This window comes from Narcine bancroftii, chromosome 4 (assembly GCF_036971445.1).
Source record: "Narcine bancroftii isolate sNarBan1 chromosome 4, sNarBan1.hap1, whole genome shotgun sequence".
NCBI classification, from domain to species: Eukaryota; Metazoa; Chordata; class Chondrichthyes; order Torpediniformes; family Narcinidae; genus Narcine; species Narcine bancroftii.
In genome coordinates, this window is record NC_091472.1 from 99,697,455 (window position 1) to 99,715,326 (window position 17,872).

Here is a 17,872-nt window from a genome sequence, read left to right on the forward strand (position 1 = left end):
GATTTGAGGCCATGATCATGCTGAATGGCAGGTCAGGCTCAAAGAGTCTGGTCGTCCACTCCTGTTCCTACTTTTCTGTGCTTTTGTGATAAGAAATGTATTGTTAGCCAGGCAAACTCCAGCATAAACATTTTCCACACTAGACAAGGGGTAAGGATTGTCTAAATTATCCTGTTTATTTGAAATCAAGAATGCTGTTACCTGGGGGGGGGGAGGGGGCGGAGCATAATAGTGTGAGGGAAGGAGGTGGATCTGAAGTCTCCCTGGGGAATAATATCAAAACTCAAATTTTAAAAACTTTTTTAAAAAAGTTCAACAAAAACCTCCAGAACCAACCTACATTGCGCTGGATATGGCATTTAGAGCAAAGAAGACAGCTAAGAATAAAACTGTGAGTAAAGAAATGCAGCAAATGGAGAAAATGCAGCCAACCTTGACAAAGGAGTCTGGGTCTCAGTCTCTGCTCTCACCACGAATGATGCGAACGAGAATGCTTTCTTTAAGTCAGTAACAGTGCCACCCTTCCAGGGAGCTGGAGAAGATGGGACTGAAACTTTACATCTCTCTCTAGGGACTATCAAACATTAGCGCATGTGCGTGAAGGTGTGCAACTATATATGCATGAAGAGGACAAATATGCTGCTGAATGGAAGTTAGACAGCATTGCCTCCATCAGAGTTGTCAGAAGGTACTGCAGCTTGAGATAGAAAAGCTGTCAGAAGCATCTGTCTTTAACAAAGGCAGTGACCAAGAGGATAAAGGAGACCAAGAAGGATCGGATGAAGATGAAGAGGATGACGAAGAGGTTAAAGATCAAGATTTGGCTATGCAGGAATATACCTCATTAATGTTGAGTCAATTTAAGAGAAGATATAAAGAACATTAGAGGTGACATGGTGAAATATTCTGCAGAAGTCAGTAAAATAGAGAGGATTGAAAATTCTTGAAGTGCGTGGGAAATACAGAGGAAGGAGATGATCGAAAAGATAGACATATTAGAAAATCAAAGTTGATGAAATAATGTTAAGATTTCTGGTCTTAAAGAAGATACTGAAGGTAATGAAGATCCTGTGAAATTTTTCCAATAATGGATTCCTAGAGTTTTGAGAGAAGAAAATTTTCCAAATGGAATTGAATTGGAGAGGGCTTATAGAGCTTGAAGGAGAAAACCACAGTCACACAAGCCACCTAAGGCTATACTGGTTAAATGTTTACGATATTTAGATAAAGAAAAAAATATTAAGAATAGTGGTGCAAAAAACAAAACAAAATAATGGGCTTATGATTATTGAGGGAAATAGAATGTTCTTTTATGCAGATTTGAGTAAGGCAGTGGTGAACAGAAGAAAAAAATTTAATTCAGTGAAGGCAATCCTTAGGGAAAAAAAAGGTTACAAGTCTACTTTTAGACATCCAGCCACATTAAAGGTGTTTTTGGAGAAAGTCGACCTAGATTCTTTGTGGAAGAAAGAGATGTGAGAGCATTTGCAGAATCACTTCCTCCAATTAAAGATCATCAAGTGAGAGCAGAAGATTCAAGTCCTCATCAAGAACCAAAAAGGGAAGTGTTACAAACACAGCTTACACCAAAGAGAGCCATGTCGATGCAATTTCAACATAATCACAGGAGTTGCAGAGAGGTCCAGATGACCAGAGTGAAACAGTTATAAGTAATTATGCTCAAGTAAATGCTAAACTTGAGGCAGCGGGGTACAGATTTTTTCCGTGAACTTTGTAATTTTTCCCGGGGGGGGGGGTCAGATGTTTTCTTTCTTTTCTTAACCATTATGAGCCATATTGTGGCAAGAGCCACAACCCGCAGTGTGGAGGGAAGTAGTGCTGTTCTTTTTTTTTATATATACAGCATTTTTGGGGTTTTTTTTTCTTTTGGAAGTAATAGTAATTTTTGAAATGTTAATTTTAAATTTCTCTTTTTTCTTTGGGACAGAGATGAACACAGGAGTTGGTTTGATTTGATGGAAGAGACCTGGAAGAATTGGACTGAAAGAGTTGAAATTAAGATAATGGCTGGAAATTATACATTAAATTTTCTTAGTTTTAATGTTAATGGGCTCAACAGTTAAATTAAAAGGAATAATATTAGCATTTATGAAAAAGATGAAGGTTGATATTGCATTTTTGCAAGAGACACATTTAACAGAGAAAGAACATTTAAAATTAAAAAGGGAATAGGTTGGTCAAGTGATGGCTTCATCTTTTAATTCTAAAAGAAGAGGAGTATCAATATTAACTTTTAAAATGTTACCAGTGAAAATTCAAGATGTGGAGAGATATTTTGATTCACTGTCAAACTTATTCTGAAATGTAACACTAATGAATATTTATGCACCAAATGTAGATGATGAGGATTTTATACGAGATACATTTTTACATTTAGCAGAATCACATGAAAAGGTATTAATAGGGGGTGATTTTAATTGTTGATCCACTATTGGATAAATCAACAAAATCAGTAGTGAGAGCTAAAATGGCAAAGATTACATTAAGTTTGATGAAGGAGTTAAATTTAATAGATATTTGGCATAGGTTGAACCCTAAAGAGAGAGATCACTCTTTTTATTCACATAGACATGATTCTTATTCAAGAATAGATTTCTTTTTTATATCAGCGCAATTACAGGGTATAGTTGATCTTTGAATATTAAGCTAGAATATTATCCGATCATTCTCCACTTTTATTGGTACATTCAAATTTCTAAGTAAAAATTCACCTTGTAGGTGAAGGTTTAATACTATGTTTCTGAAAAGAGTGGATTTATGTGATTTTTATAAGAAAACAAAATTCAATTATTTTTGGAAAAAATTCTAATTCAGTAGATAATAAATTTATCATATGGCATGCATTAAAGGCTTATATAAGGGGTCAAATAACAAGTTATTCAGTGAAAATTAAGAAAGATTAAGAAAGACAAATCAGTTGGAACAAGAGATAGGAAAGTTGGAAAAGGATTTGAAAAGTAAATCTTCTGAAGAAAAGGCAATTAATTAGTAAAAAACTCCAACTATTCAGACATAGAACTGAAAAATTAATTCAGAAGATAAAACAGAGATATTATGAATTGGGAGAAAGAGCTCATAAGGTCTTTGCATGGCAATTGGAAACAGAACAATCATCTAGAACAATTAATGTAGGGAGAAAAAGTTTGGATGGGATTACGTATAAATTACAAGAAATTAATGATATATTTAATTTTTTAAATTTTGAATTATATCAATCAGAGTTGGTTCAGGACGAGAATAAGATTACTAAATTTTAATCTCAAGTAAATTTACCTAATTTAAATGCCCAAGAGCAAAGTGATTTGAGTTTTCCTTTAACGGCAAGGGAGGTTAATGATGTAATGAATTCATTACAAAGTAATAAATCTCCAGGTGAAGATGGGTTTCCTGTAGAGATTTTTTTAAAAGGAAAGTAAAGATCTTTTGATACCTCCATTTATGGAAGTATTAAATCAAGCAATGAATGTCATTCTCTGCCAGATTCTTTTTCAACCCCAATTATTTCTGTGATACCGAAGAAAGATAGAAACCCATTGAAACCAGCATCATATTGACCAATTTAATTATTAAATGCTGATTACAATATAGTTGCTAAAGTATCAGCAAATAGATTGACAAAGTTAATACACATGGATCAAACTGCATTTGTTAAAAATCGGAAATCTGCAGATAATGTGGCAAGATTGATTAGTTTAATGCCTTTAGCTCAAAAGAGGGGATATCTGAGTGTGGCGGTAGCTTTAGATGCAGAAAAGGCATTTGATAGATTAGAATGGGGTTTCCTCTTCAAAGTTTTGGAAAAATATGGGTTAGGATCGATATTCATAAATTGAATTAAAATATTATATAAGAATCCCGGCGCGAAGGTGGTGAGTAATGATCAAGTATCAGAAACTTTTCGGTTAACTAGGTCAAGTAGGCAAGGTTGTCCATTGTCACCTGCTTTGTTTATTTTAGCAACTGAACCTTTGGCTGAATTAATAAGACAGGATTCAAAACTAAATGGTATTAAAGGTGAATCAAGAAGAATATAAAATAAATTTATTTACAAATGATGTTTTGATTTACTTAATAGATCCTTTAAACTCTTTGGACCAAGTCAAATTAAGATTAAAAGAAAATGGAGAAGTGTCAGGTTATAAAATTAATTGGAATAAAAGTAAAATTATGCCTTTAGTAAATGGGGATTATACGCAATGCTATTAATTTTAGCTTGCAGGCGCCTCAGATTGAAGAGACTGCCATCCGTGCGGTACCGGATGAAAACAGCGTCTTCATTGTTGAGGTCTTTCATGGCTTCTTTCAGCATCATGCTGAAGAAGATTGCGTTGTCTCCATTCCATCCTCAACATTCATTGGAGCGACTTCATCCCTAACATCGAAGTACTCGAGATGGCAGAGGCCGACAGCATCGAATCCACGCTAACCCCAACCAACCAATTTTCCCTTGCAACCGCTGCAACCGCGTTTGCCTGTCCCGCATTGGACTTGTCAGCCACAAACAAGCCTGCAGCTGACGTGGACATTACCCCTCCATAAATCTTCGTCCGCGAAGCCAAGCCAAAGAAGAAAAGATTAATTTTAGATGGCTAGATGCTGGAATAAAATATTTGGGTATAAATTACCCTCTATTATTGAAGAAAATAAAAGAGGACTTGGAAAAATGAGATTCGTTACCTACAACTTCAATAGATAGTTAATTGTGTTAAGACAAATAGCTTTCCTGGAATACAATTTTTTTTCAATCAATTCCAATTGCAATTCCTCAAAAATTTTTAAGGAATAAATGCTTGCGTTTGGAAATTTTTATGAAAAGGGAAAATGGAGACAGTTTCCTTGGAGAAATTAATATGTAAGTATTATTTGGGAGGTTTGCAACTCCCTATTTTATGAATTATTATAAAGCAGCTCAGTTGCAATTTATTAATGCAATGTATGATTTAAATAAACTTCCAACTTGGGTGAATATAGAACTCAGTAAAATAGGAGAAGCAAATCCTCAAGATTTTATTTATAAATGGAATTCAAAATTGTTGAAATCAAATAGAGAAACTCCTATTTTGAAGCATTTAATTGAGGTTTGGAATATGGTTGATAAGGAAGTTGGGGGAGCATGTTTGATGTCAGGGAAAACACCATTATTTCAAAATAGATTTATTCAATTTTCTATAGGGGGTCAATTTTTAAGGATTTAGCAGTGTCATGGTATTAAGAAGATTGAGGATTGATTTGAAGTGGGGAAATTTATTACTTTCAGTAGAATGAAGGAAAAATTTCAGATATCTGAGAATACTAGACTTTGTAATTATCAGGTTATTAACTTTTTCTGGGATAACTTTGGTCATGATTTGTCATTCCCAGCAGGGACAGAGGTAGAGTCACTGATATGTAATAGAGATTTAAAGAAATTAATTTTGGCAATGTATAAATTGTTACAAAGGAAAGCCTGCAAAGTAGGGAATCATAAATCAAGACAAAGATGGGAGATAGATTTGAATAGGCAAATAGTTAAGCATAGTTGGATTGAGTTGTGTAGAGAAAGTATGAAAAATACAATAAACGTGAGATATAGGTCGGTACAATATAATTTTATCCATCAGTTATATGTGACACCTCAAATATTAAATAGATTTAACCATACCTTTTCAGATTTACGTTTTAGATGTGCATAAGAGGTTGGTACATTTTTACATTCTACTTGGAAATGTCTTAAGTTAAACTTTTTTGGATGGAAATAGGTAGGTAATTTGTTAAAACAAACAATGGGGGTTAAATTCCCACAGGATCCAATGTTAATTCTATTGGGGGATATTAAAGGAGTTAAACCTAATTAAAATTGAATATGTATCAAGTGAAATTTGTACAAATTGCTTTAGCAATAGCTAAGAAATGTATTGTTATAATTTTGAAATAAGATATAGATTTGGAAATGCAAAAATGGCATGCAGAAAATTGGAGTTGCATATCATTTGAAAAAATTACTTATAACTTAAGAGATATATACTATATATATTTTAGAAAATATGGTCCCCATATTTACAAAGGCCCAGTATGAATATTTAAATGAAACTCAGACATTCCCTTTTTCCTAAAGGCTTCTTTACATTAGAAGAAGTTTTATAATATGGAGTACTCCTGTTGTGAACCTCTTGTCCTAAATTGTACTTCCTTTTTAGTAGGGGGTTTAGTGGGGGGGAGGGATATTGGTGGGGGGGGGGTTTCTTCTTAATTCACTATCTTATTCTATTTATTATATTTATATATATATATATATATATCACACACACAAATTGTATTAGTATTAGAAGTTGATTTAAAGTAATGTTTTTTTTGTGATTTTAAACTTTTTAATTAATTTAAAAAAAAGAATGCTGTTACCTGGGAACAAAGATCAGCTGCATCGGCTAAAGCCACAAGGTGTCTTAGGGCAGTGCCCTCCTCATGCAACATCGCTTGTCTAAGATGCTGGGGTGAAGGACAATTCTTGGGAGCAACTTATAGAACCAGTCCAGGTTTTTTTAGGATCTGTGCATTGCTGGAGATGCACTTGGTCACACGACTGACTGGTGCCTTGTTGATGGCTAAATGGCTTTGGGCTTTCAGGGGAGAGTCACTCATTTGAATCTGATCTGCCCTTGTACTTATGATGTACACACCTGGTCTGGATGATTTTGTGGTCAATGGCATGTTAACAGCAAAGAGTAGGTTGAGAATGGGGACATCCATGGCATCTCCTTCTCCCACTAGTTGCTTACTACCTTTCATAAGTGGACATGGTACGACTGCAGAACTTTAACGTGAAGGATTTGGTCAGTTCAGCATCTGTGGCATGTTTGGCTGTCTCATTTTACACCTCATTTTTTAGGCATGCATGGTACTGCTCCCTACACTTCTCAATATACCTAAAATGATCTCCTGGCTTTACAGTAATGGTAGAGAGAGGGAGGACTGGTCCATGAGGTTAGATTGTGTTTCTGCTGTGCTTAAGGTCCACAGCACCTCATAGATGCACACACTTTTTAGTTCTGAATCTATTCCATTTACCATGAAGGTAGTGCTATGAAATGCAATGCAAAGGGTGTCCTTCCCTCTTCACAAGGTCTGTGACGTGGTCAGTTCTACCAATGTTGTCATAGAAAAATGCATCTGTCACAGGTCAAGGAAGCGGTCCAATAGGTTCATTTCTCTTGTTGGTTCAGTCACCGACAAGACCCAACCCAGCAGCTACATCTTTCAAAGTCTTAAACGCTGGGCATTTCAGGTTTCCAATATCAGAATTAATCAGATTTTTTTTTCATTTGACAAGCATAAACTTGTTCTTAGGCAGGGTAATTTTTAAATTCCTACCTGCACCAAGATTACTTGGTAGAAATGAAGCCAATCCTACAATCTTGAACTTTGTTCCCCAAATATTCGATGTGACCTGAGCAAGATAGTTGTGCTGAAGCAAAAGAATTAAATTTTCTTCTTAAAACATAAAAAGTATTGGTTTAAGACAGCTCATCCCAATTTATACGACAAATAAGTTCCATAAAATAAATCAACTTAAACTTTACATTATAGTATGCTGTTTGGACAAGATAGAACCTTGTAACCAAATTATTTTTACAACTAACCTAAAAGCAGTGAATCTTTATTCTGAATAATGTTCATTCCCCAACAGACATCCATCATATTAAAATATATCACAGAACTGTAAGACATTAGAAGATTAGCAATTTATTGCCTAAATTTTCCATTCATTCTAGATACTTGTTCTACGCACAAGAGCCAACTAAAAATGTAACTGTTCAATCAATCTGCACTACACATTTCACTTTGATATCAACCAAGAATGCCAGAAAAGAATCAAATGTGTAACTTCATACCTGCGTGATATCTTCCAAAGGAAATTCTTTACGAGTTAAGCTTGGGGAACCAATAGAAGGTTTTCTAATTGGTAATCGTGGAGACTTTGACATCTCCTGGCTAGCCCGAGAAAGTTTGGGTGATTTTCTAGCATCAAGATTAATTCTGATGAAAAATGCAAATGAATTAACATGAAGTTATCATATCTTTGGCTGACTGGAGCCAATTTTAGCAGACCAACTGCTATGTTGGCTACAATTAGTTGATTTAGAATCAAATTGTGCCATTGAACATTTTAAGAACATTTTATATAGTACAGGAGCTGAGGACTTCATATGGTGTACTTTCATAGCATCATATAAAAATTACAGTATAATATAGGCAGCCATTTGGTTACTCGTGGTTAAACATGAGTCTGCAGACACCGTGGTTGAAGTAAACATAATGCTGGAGAAACTCATCAGGTCAAACACTGTACTTTATAGAGCAAAGATAAAGATACATAATCAATGTTTTGAGCTTGAGCCCTTCAGGCTCCCGAACAAAATGGAGTGGGGGGGGGGAAATGCAGGATAAGGAGAGCACACCAGCAAGCAGGGGGAGGAAGTATGGCTCTGTGAATGGAAAGGGAAGGGGTGGCAAGCTGGAGGAAAGAAGACAAAGGGAAAAGGAAAGGAGAGAGAACAAGGAGTAGGTGAGAAGAAACCTGAGCAGTCATTGTTAATGCCATCCAGCTGAAAAGTGCCCAGATGGAAAATTAAGTGTTGTTCCTCCAATTTAAAGGTTATCTTGGTGGAACAGTACAAGAGGCCATGGACAGACATGTTAGCATGGGAATGGGCGTGGAATTGAAGTCATTGGCAGGAGATCCCTGTCATTGATGCAGACAGAGCAAAGGTGCCCAGTCTCTCCGATGTAGAAAAAGCCACAGTGGGAACACAACATGCAGTAGATAACTCCTGTGGATACACAAGATTTGCTTCATTTGAAAGGACTGTTTGGGACCATGAACAATGGTGAGGGAGGAGGTATGGCACTTCCTGCAGTCGCAGGGGAAGGTGCTAAGGGGATGATTGGTGTGAAGGGATGAGTGGACAAGGGAGTCACGGAGGGAGCGGTGGAGAGGGAAGGAGAGGGGAAAATGTGTCTGGTGGTGGGATCATGTTGTAGATGGTGGAAATTAGAAAGTGGTATGTAGGTTTGGTTCATGTTGATAACAGTCAAAAACATCCAACCTATTTCCACTTTCCAGCACTGGGTCCCTACATCTGCACATTATAGCTCACCAAGTATATCCAAGCATTGCTTAAATGTGATGAGGGTTTCTGCCTCTCTCACCCTTTGAGGCAGACAGTTGCAAACGCTCACTAACCTTTGGGTGAAGAGGAGATTTGTCTCAACTCCATTCTAATCCTACCAATTATCTTAAATCTGTACCTCTGATTTATAATCCATCTATTTAATCCTTCCTATTTACTCTCTAGGACCTCTCTATTTTGTATATTTCAGTTAATTCTCCCATGAGCCACATCTGTCACTAAGAAAAATTAAAACAGCCTGATACAGTGTAGCCCCAAATTACAACAGGGTTGTATTCCAAGAAAACCGTTCTTATCACGTTTTCTATAATAAAAATCCTTTTTCCCAAGTGAATCCCATGTTCCCCTGTTTTTTTGTTAAAAGATACAAGATCTTCTGACTTATGAGCCTACATCATCCAAATACACCTATATGACCAACTAACCCAATAACCTGTTCACTTTTGGACCATGGAAGTGAACTGAAGTACCTGGAGGAAACCGGGGCGGGTTTATACAGAGGAACGTACAAACTCTTTATAGTCAGTGGTGAAACAATATTCTCTCAACAATAATGCTCGCTTGGATTCATGATCATTAAGCAAGAGAATTTTGATTGTATTTTAGGCAGAAGAGTAAGGATTACTATTTTAATTAAATAGAACTGCATGTTACATTGTTTGATAAAAACATTATTACACAAATATCAATGGATAAAGTTGCCTTCACAATTTCCAAAGCAAATTTTTAAGAAGCCTCCCACTGTGACCCAGCAATCTACAATTGTCCTTAGTGAATTAATTTTGTTCATTGTGAAAATTTTATGCTTTAAAAAAAAATTACATATATTCCATAAGAGCAAATGTCTATTCTGGATTTTGGTAAGGATTTGTGAATTGCATGAGGGAGAATTTCTACCACAGAAATTGCCATAACACAGGGGTACATCACAACTACAATTTTCTAGTCTAGCAATATCCACATAAATTTCTACATTCTCTTGATCATTACATACTTTCTGTTATGTGAACTGTATGCATTGTCGAAGTGTGGTCTAACTAGTATTCTAGCACAGACTCGATGCTCTTATATGCCTTGAATAATGAAGGAAAGCACGCATAGGCCTTTTTAACCAGCTTACTAATCAATATTGCAACTTTTAAGTGCAAGACTCCAAAGTTCCACTGTTCCTCCTCACCACTTGATATCCTCCTACTTATTTTATAAATCTTTCTATCAAAATCTCCATTTTGAAGCACTAACACCATCCCTTCAGTGGCTTTTAACTAGATCTTCTACTATCTGTGCATTCTCTTTGATTATGCTCAGCTTCATATTCGCCTTAACACTAAGACTACCTTTAAATTGCCCATTTCTGTTTACCTCTCATCCACTTTTCAATTCAGAAAGTCCAATCCTCCCATCTGACATCCTCCTCAAATCCAAGTTAATCAAGATTATGTTGAGCCCAACCAAAACCTCATTCACCAATTATCCCTTGACATTGGATTCTGGTCTTGCATCATCTCTATTTAAAAGAAACTTCTCTTTTCTCCCCCCACAAAGCCTCCCCGCCCCCCCACCCCCCCATGGCTTCACTCTTTTCCAAAAGTGTCTTTCCATTCTTGGCCTTTAGCAATACCCTTTTCTTGGATATGTTACTGTGTCCTGGCCATGCATTCATATTTGCTAAACCTTTTCTCCCTCCCCCCACCTACTCCCAATTAGCTCTAAAACTTTTAACTTTAACCAAGCTTTTCCAATTATTCATTACACGACTTGGTATCAACTCTTATCATTGGGACATTTTACTAAATTAAAATCTCTGCTGTAGGAAAAATGCTACCCATTTTAAATTCAGAGACAGTTCAATTTATTTAATGACAAGCACAAAGGCATCAATGAAGCATAACCGAGTAGAAATAAAACTTCCTGGAAACAATCAAAATCAGATAAATACACAAATCGTCAAACATATTAGATCTCAAATGGTTTGTGTACCTGGGTAATTTGGGAGATTTGCTTGGTCGGGAGATCTTTGGAGATTTCTTCCCAACCCAGTCATCACTTAATTCTATATCACTGGAGTCAGAACAATTACAGCTGTCAATCACATTTGAAATGAAGTTGTTGCCAAAGGTTTCATCTGGTAAAATCAAGATAAAGCACAACCAACATGAACTATCATCTTGCAGTTCTAAGTATAATTACAATTATTTGAGAAATAATATTCCATCTTGTGTTAATTCAGGGTAATACAATTAAATTGAGCAGATGGCAACCAAAACACTTGGAAATCTGACTTTGTAATCCATATTTTTAATTTGGACATACAGCACAATAACAAGCCCTTCCAGCCCTCAACCTCATGTCGCCCAATTGTCCCAATTAACCTACAACCCCCATATGTTTTGCAGGGTGGGAGGAAACCGGAGCACCCAGAGGAAACCCATGCAGACACTGGGATAACGTACAAACTCCTTAATGAGGGTTGTTGGAAGAACCTTGCACTAACCACTACATTAACCGTGTTGTCCTTTATATTACACAATAGTACTTGCTTGCACCAATTTCAGGCTGAAGAGTGCAGGAAGTGAATTACAATATAATGTGACCAACTATCTTGGCAAGGGGCATATAGAAGTCAAAAGGCAAATTATTCAAATTCATGCAAGTGATTTTCAAGAGAAATAAAATTCTTAAGATGCAGTAGCAAAGTTATTCTTTCATTATTTATATTTTTAAAATTGTAAGCAACAAAAGCCAGAACTTTAAAAAGACAGACTGAAGGACAAATTCAAGCTTTGTTATTTCTATCATAAGCCCTTTTTTCTGGCATCCCAGTTAATTGGCCATGCAGTGTCCCGGGATAGGAAGCCATTTGTGCTGTTTCCACTAGGCTATCTTTAACCATGACACTGACTGTTTTTCGACTCCACACAATCATCCCTGGGGATCAGAGAATCTACCTTCAAATGGAATGGATGAAAGTTGTCCTTTTTCCACTAATTTAATCAGCACGCAGGGGATATGAGGAGGGGTAGAGGCCAGGGGAGATGAGATGGGGTGGAGGCCGTCAATCTCTGTTGCGATTTGACGTCATTTGAAGCTGGCGTGCTGATTGGTTTCCTTTTCCACTGGACCCTTAACTCGTTAATTCCCTGTTAATTTCTGGGACAAGATGCCAGTGGAAAAGAGGTTATAATGAGCTTGCTGGATTTTTGCCACATTATTACAGCCAATAGTTTTAAACCAAATAATCAGATGAAATTCACTTAGTGAAAGAATTATCCATTGATTTCACCAACAGTAACAATTGAGTGTAGTTTGTTAGCAGTTTAATCCATTATCAAACAGGGTACTGTACATTCCAGATTCAAGTTAGGATTTGGATTTGATATGATGCCACAGGAGAATCTGTGGGGCAAATTTTTTTGTCAGTAATGACTGGGTGCAAAACAACACATGATCAAAAAGAAAAAAAAATCAGAAAGAGAAGACTGCATATATTTAACAAATCCCACCAATTCTGCAAATTCTCACACTGCAGTCTAATTTCTCCATTTTACTGTTCCACTGTAAAGTCTCTTCATGGTATGCACACTAAGAGGTTTTCTTCCTTCAGATTCCACTAATTTCATTTAAATGCATGAATTTTACAGCCCTGTGTTCCTCCTGCAATCTGACCCAACTTTCTACCCAAAAATCTACTGTTATTGACCCTTGCATACAAGGAATATTAATTTTAGAATAATGAAAGGCATGATTTTAAAAATAGTTATAAATGATGACACTGCTTTAGATTATTCTGCAAGCCCATTAAAGAACTCAAAAGTCGTTTTCAGGTGCAATCGCTCCGAGAATGCGCCTGCAGAAGTGGCTGCGGGTGTGTTCGAATGGATGTTTAGGTGGCAGCACTGAAGGCACTGTTCTGGCACCTGAAAGGGCCGGCTGCAAGAGAGGCACCTCAAAGCGCACACTAGCTCCTGTTGACTGTGGCCGTAGTCCCGCCTGCTGTCAGGGCTGGGGCAGCCAGGGCGGGACTTCGGGGCAGGGGCAGCCGGTGTGGGACATCAGGGCAGGGGCAGCTGACATGGGATATCAGGGTTGGGAGGCAGGGGCGGCTGGCGCGGGACTACGGGGCTGGCACGGCCAATGTGGGGAGGGGGGCTGTCAGGCAGTGAGGAGGGGGGCTATCGGGTGCAGGGAGTGGGAGCTGTCGGTCGCAGGGAGGGGGATCTGTTAGGTGCAGGGCGTCGGGTTGCCAACTGATTGACATGAGCCTGCCCCCGAACAGCTGCTTTCAGGTACCTTGGGGGATTGCTCAGATGCAGAGATTATACCTCTCCGAGGAGGGTTGGGTGAGTACTCCTCGGGGCCAGGTTTTGCACTTTCATGTGGCCTCCCGACAACCGTATTTAGGTAGAACATGCGGCTTTACATTGGGGTATTCTGGCCACCTGAAAGCGGCTAAAGATAAAACTGAACTTTTGATTTGGTGGGACGGCATGGTTAGGATAGTGGTTAGCACAATGCTATTTGCAACATTATTAAAGCCAGCAACCTGGATTCAAATCCACCACTGCATTGAGCTTGTACATTCCCCAATGGCTGTGTGGGTTTCCTCCATGTTTCAAAGACATACAGCATTAACAGATTTATTGGTCAAGTTGGTGTATTTAGACAGCGTGGGCTCACAAGTCAGGCCTATTACCGTGGTGCATCTCTAAATTTATATTTAAACATTTCCAAATGATGCAAACAGAAATCTGGATGTGGCAATAAGAGTAATAGTGAACTTTAGAATTCATTTGGCTGCTATAATTTTATTTTTTATATATCAGATTTATTGTAGGTTACCTCAGTTATTTGTATATATTTAAACCTAGTGAGCATCACCATCTGCTGGTTAGTATTTGTATCACAAACCGCCTGACCAAGACCACAGAGGAGAATATAGCTGACTAATCGCTTTTTAACCAGAAACATGCATGAAGTTAATACTTTATCATGATTTATACTAATTTCTATCTATCTATCGGAAGGCAAATAAATAAAAATTGAAGATTAACCCATAAAATTATGAAAGGTCTTTTGCATAACTGCAAAAGCCATCTAAATAAAATAGCAAATGCTGTAACATTAACTAAATAGGTCTTGCTTTCAATGGTCAAAAAACAAGATGATCAACAAACCTTCAGCAGCATAATTTATGTAACGCGAGATTCAAACTCTTCAAGGAAAATGAATAGATGAGGGATCTGATAAATTTCCTAAGCATTAGGTATTGCAGAAACATTCACTCCAAGCCAGGATACAGCGTGCAAATCAAACTCATGGACCGAAAGATTCAGCAGATTCTGAAACAAACTTCAAATAAAATCTAAACCACCATTTTGCAAGTATTGTTCAATGCTTAAAATGCCAACTCCGGGATCCCATTCTTTGAACAGACTCCAGCAAATAGTTTTTTAAAGCGTATTTTCTGAAAATAATGCTCATTTCACAGCTAGAAGAAAATAAAGATGCAGGAGTAGGTCCTTTGTCATTGCTTAATCATTCAGCAAGATGTTAGCTGATCTTCTGCCTTCATTATCCCTATAGACCTTTGATTCTTTTAATATCCAAAAATCCATCAACAGAGACATACAATTAATATTTCAGGTTTAAGGCCTTTCATCAGAACCAGAGAAAAGAGAAAATAAATTTATTTTATTTTGTAAATAGGATGGTAGATGGATGAAGATATTTCCACTTCTCCTGGGTGCCATACCCACTCTTATCAATGAATAACACTTGCAATGTCTTGACAAGACTCAATATAAGTGGAGGGACAGTATCTCATCTTCTGTCTGGGCATTTGTAGCCTCCTGAACTTAAGGAATCAAATTCAATGATCTCAGATAACTCTCTTTCTAAGTTTGTATCAGAACTGTACATCTGTTGTGGACCATCCATCTGCAATACTAACTCCATGTAGTAACCTGGCCTGGTCAGCGCACTACTTCCTAAAGTTCTGCATTTTAATTCTTAAATGTTGCTTTGTATCCTATCCTTCTCACTGTCCCTAGTGGCTATGAACTGGATGGCTTCAACAGTTTATCACAGCAACCTTTGCCACACATGACTGAAAATATTATCTTTCTCCTTTCCATCCCTCCTCCAATCTCTAAAGCTTTAAACTAACGTCAGCCTTTAACCTGCTCAAGATCCATTTCTCCAACAATGGTCCAATGCTCCAAAAGGGACTAGTACTTCGGCTGCAACCACCCCACCAGTCACTTTCAGAATGTTCTATACTTGCTCTGAGACATCCTTGACGCTACCACCTCGAAGTTAGCACGCCATCCAAGTCTCAGCCACAGAAATGTCCGTCTGTCCCTCTGACTATCACTACTGCACGTCTAGACTTTCATTCTCCCCACTGTACAGCAGAACCAGCCGTAGGGCTGGTGGTGATTTTCACTGAAAGGCCTTTCCCCCTCCCAACAGATAATACAGCATATACATGTTTAAAAAGGAGAAATAACCACAGGGAACTCCGGCACTGCCTATCTGCTCTTTTTGCCAGTGACCCATGTACTATCCAGCTAAACAAGAGATGTGACCATCGTGCAGAAGCTTCCATCTAGGACACTTCACCTTCTATATGCTCCTCATTGAGTCAACTGTAGCTCCAACTAAACTAAGCAGTCTGAAAGGAGCTTTTCGACTTCTACATTGTTAGGTCTGCTTTGTTCATGAATGAGTGAGACAAACACCAGGCTGAGTCGAAATCAGGGTTCTTTGTTCTTTATTACCGGATTGTAACACTTGCGACTAACAAAGTTAGTCGGAGAATGCATTCTGCCGTTATCAGCAAAATGGTGATTTTTTATACCCTTGGATACATGCTTAGAACATCATCATATCATTACTTGTCCAATGACTAAAACTGTTGCTATCCTTTCCCTGCTAGCTTCCTGCCTCTCAATCCATCAATGTCTCTCTTATCTTGTAAGTACAAGGATGCATTTACATCTTGTTACAGCCCTGTACATTCCCATCTCATGATGTTTTACCTAACAGGAGTACAAGGACACCTCCCCTTCTTGTTACTGCCCTGTACAGGGTAACTCCCTACACATTCCCATCTCATGATGTTTTACCTTACAACATATGGCAGCCGGAAAGTGACCAGGCCCGGCAGTAGAAGCATCTACTGCCCATGGGTACATCAGCCATCTTCTTTTCCTCAAAGACTATCTCTCAGGTGTTCAATTTCTTGTCAAATCCGATGCAGAGATTTCAGTGGTCCCTCCAACCACGGAGGAACACATGCACCCCAATATGTCGAGTGTTCTTTCAGCTGCAGATGATTCTCATATTCAAACATATGGTTGTAGGTCACTCATGTTGGATTCAGTCTCAAGAAACATTTTCAGTGAGTTTTCACACTTCCTGCATTGTAGTGAGTCTGCTTCACTCCTGATCTCAAATTCATCTGCAATAAAAGGTCAGCATGCTTTCCTCATTCCTTGCTGCACCTAATGGGGTAACATATTTTTGAACATTGATACTATCAGTGAACAAAACACAATTTGTTGGAGGAACCCAGTAGGGTTGAGCAGCATCAATGGGGGAGAAAAAATGGCCATTGTTTCAAGCCAAAACTCTTCATTAAGACAATGTGTAAAGAAGAGAGAGCTGGTGTAATGAGGATAGGATGGGAGGGGTTGGGAAATAACACCTCCTCCACAATCGCACTGAACACCAGTGCACCTTAAGAATGGTTGTCAGCTTCCCTATTATACTGCTACATCCGTGACTGCAGAGCCAAATACTGCTTTTACCCCATCTTTAAGTTTGCCAATGACACTATGGTTATTGGCTGGATATCACATGAGATGGAATGCAAGAAGGAGATTGAGAGTTTAGTGGCCCAGGGCCCAGAAAACAACCTCTCAATGTCAGGAAGACAAAGGCGCTAATCATAGACTTTGAACGGCACTGATTTACCACAGCTTACAAACAAATAAAGAATACACTCTCTCGTATCTTTCAGCATATCATGAATTCATTTATTATTCACTAGACACAACATTGCATTCTTCAACTCCCCAAACACCAGCTAAACTCCTCTGACCTTCTCATTGGCTCACCACCACATGGGTGATCCTGGCACTCTCACTCGCCTCCTCTTGCATCTGAGATTCATCACCCGTATACTGATGCTTAGCACACCCGTGCATCCGCGTTATTATCCCCGTGCGTTTCTTCACTTATATCATAAGTGGCAGCCAGCACCACTCACAACAAAGGTTATGCGACCGCAACAGCCCCTGCCTCAGCATCCGAGCCATGCAAGGAGGCGACTGATTGGAACTGTTCCGCTATGTAAAGGTCCAGAGGGCTGACAGTTTGGCCTGACCTCATATGATAGTGCAAAACAAGCAATACACGGTCCAACTGCTCTTCTGACTCCCAACGCAGAACATGGTGCAGAGATTTCAGTGGTCCCTCCAACCTGTCAATGAAAATCATGTTAGCTTTCCATTCCTGTTGATCACAAAAGTCTTTGGGTGGCATCGCAAGACCTGAAAAGGACTATCGTAAACTGGTTGAAGTGGTTTGCGAACAGCATCATGCCAGAGGAACACAGGAGTACAGCGTTGTAAATCATTTGACACATACACTACAGGTGACACCTGCTGCATAGGAGGTCA

The 17,872-nt window shown here is 38.3% G+C and overlaps 1 protein-coding gene across 4 annotated transcripts in view; it reads right to left on the reverse strand.

Annotated features, from left to right (window-relative positions):
• The window catches only part of tulp4a (TUB like protein 4a), a 175,678-nt gene that overhangs the window by 36,941 nt on the left and 120,865 nt on the right, over positions 1 to 17,872 (reverse strand). For 3 of the 4 annotated variants that reach the window (XM_069932188.1, XM_069932185.1, XM_069932187.1), the window contains 3 exons: positions 11,169 to 11,313; positions 7,890 to 8,034; positions 7,369 to 7,462 (listed from right to left, as the gene is read on the reverse strand). In XM_069932188.1, the coding sequence (XP_069788289.1) occupies positions 7,369 to 7,462; positions 7,890 to 8,034; positions 11,169 to 11,313 (384 nt within the window). The remainder of the gene's footprint in view (positions 1 to 7,368; positions 7,463 to 7,889; positions 8,035 to 11,168; positions 11,314 to 17,872) is intronic. The other variant, XM_069932186.1, reaches the window with a different exon arrangement.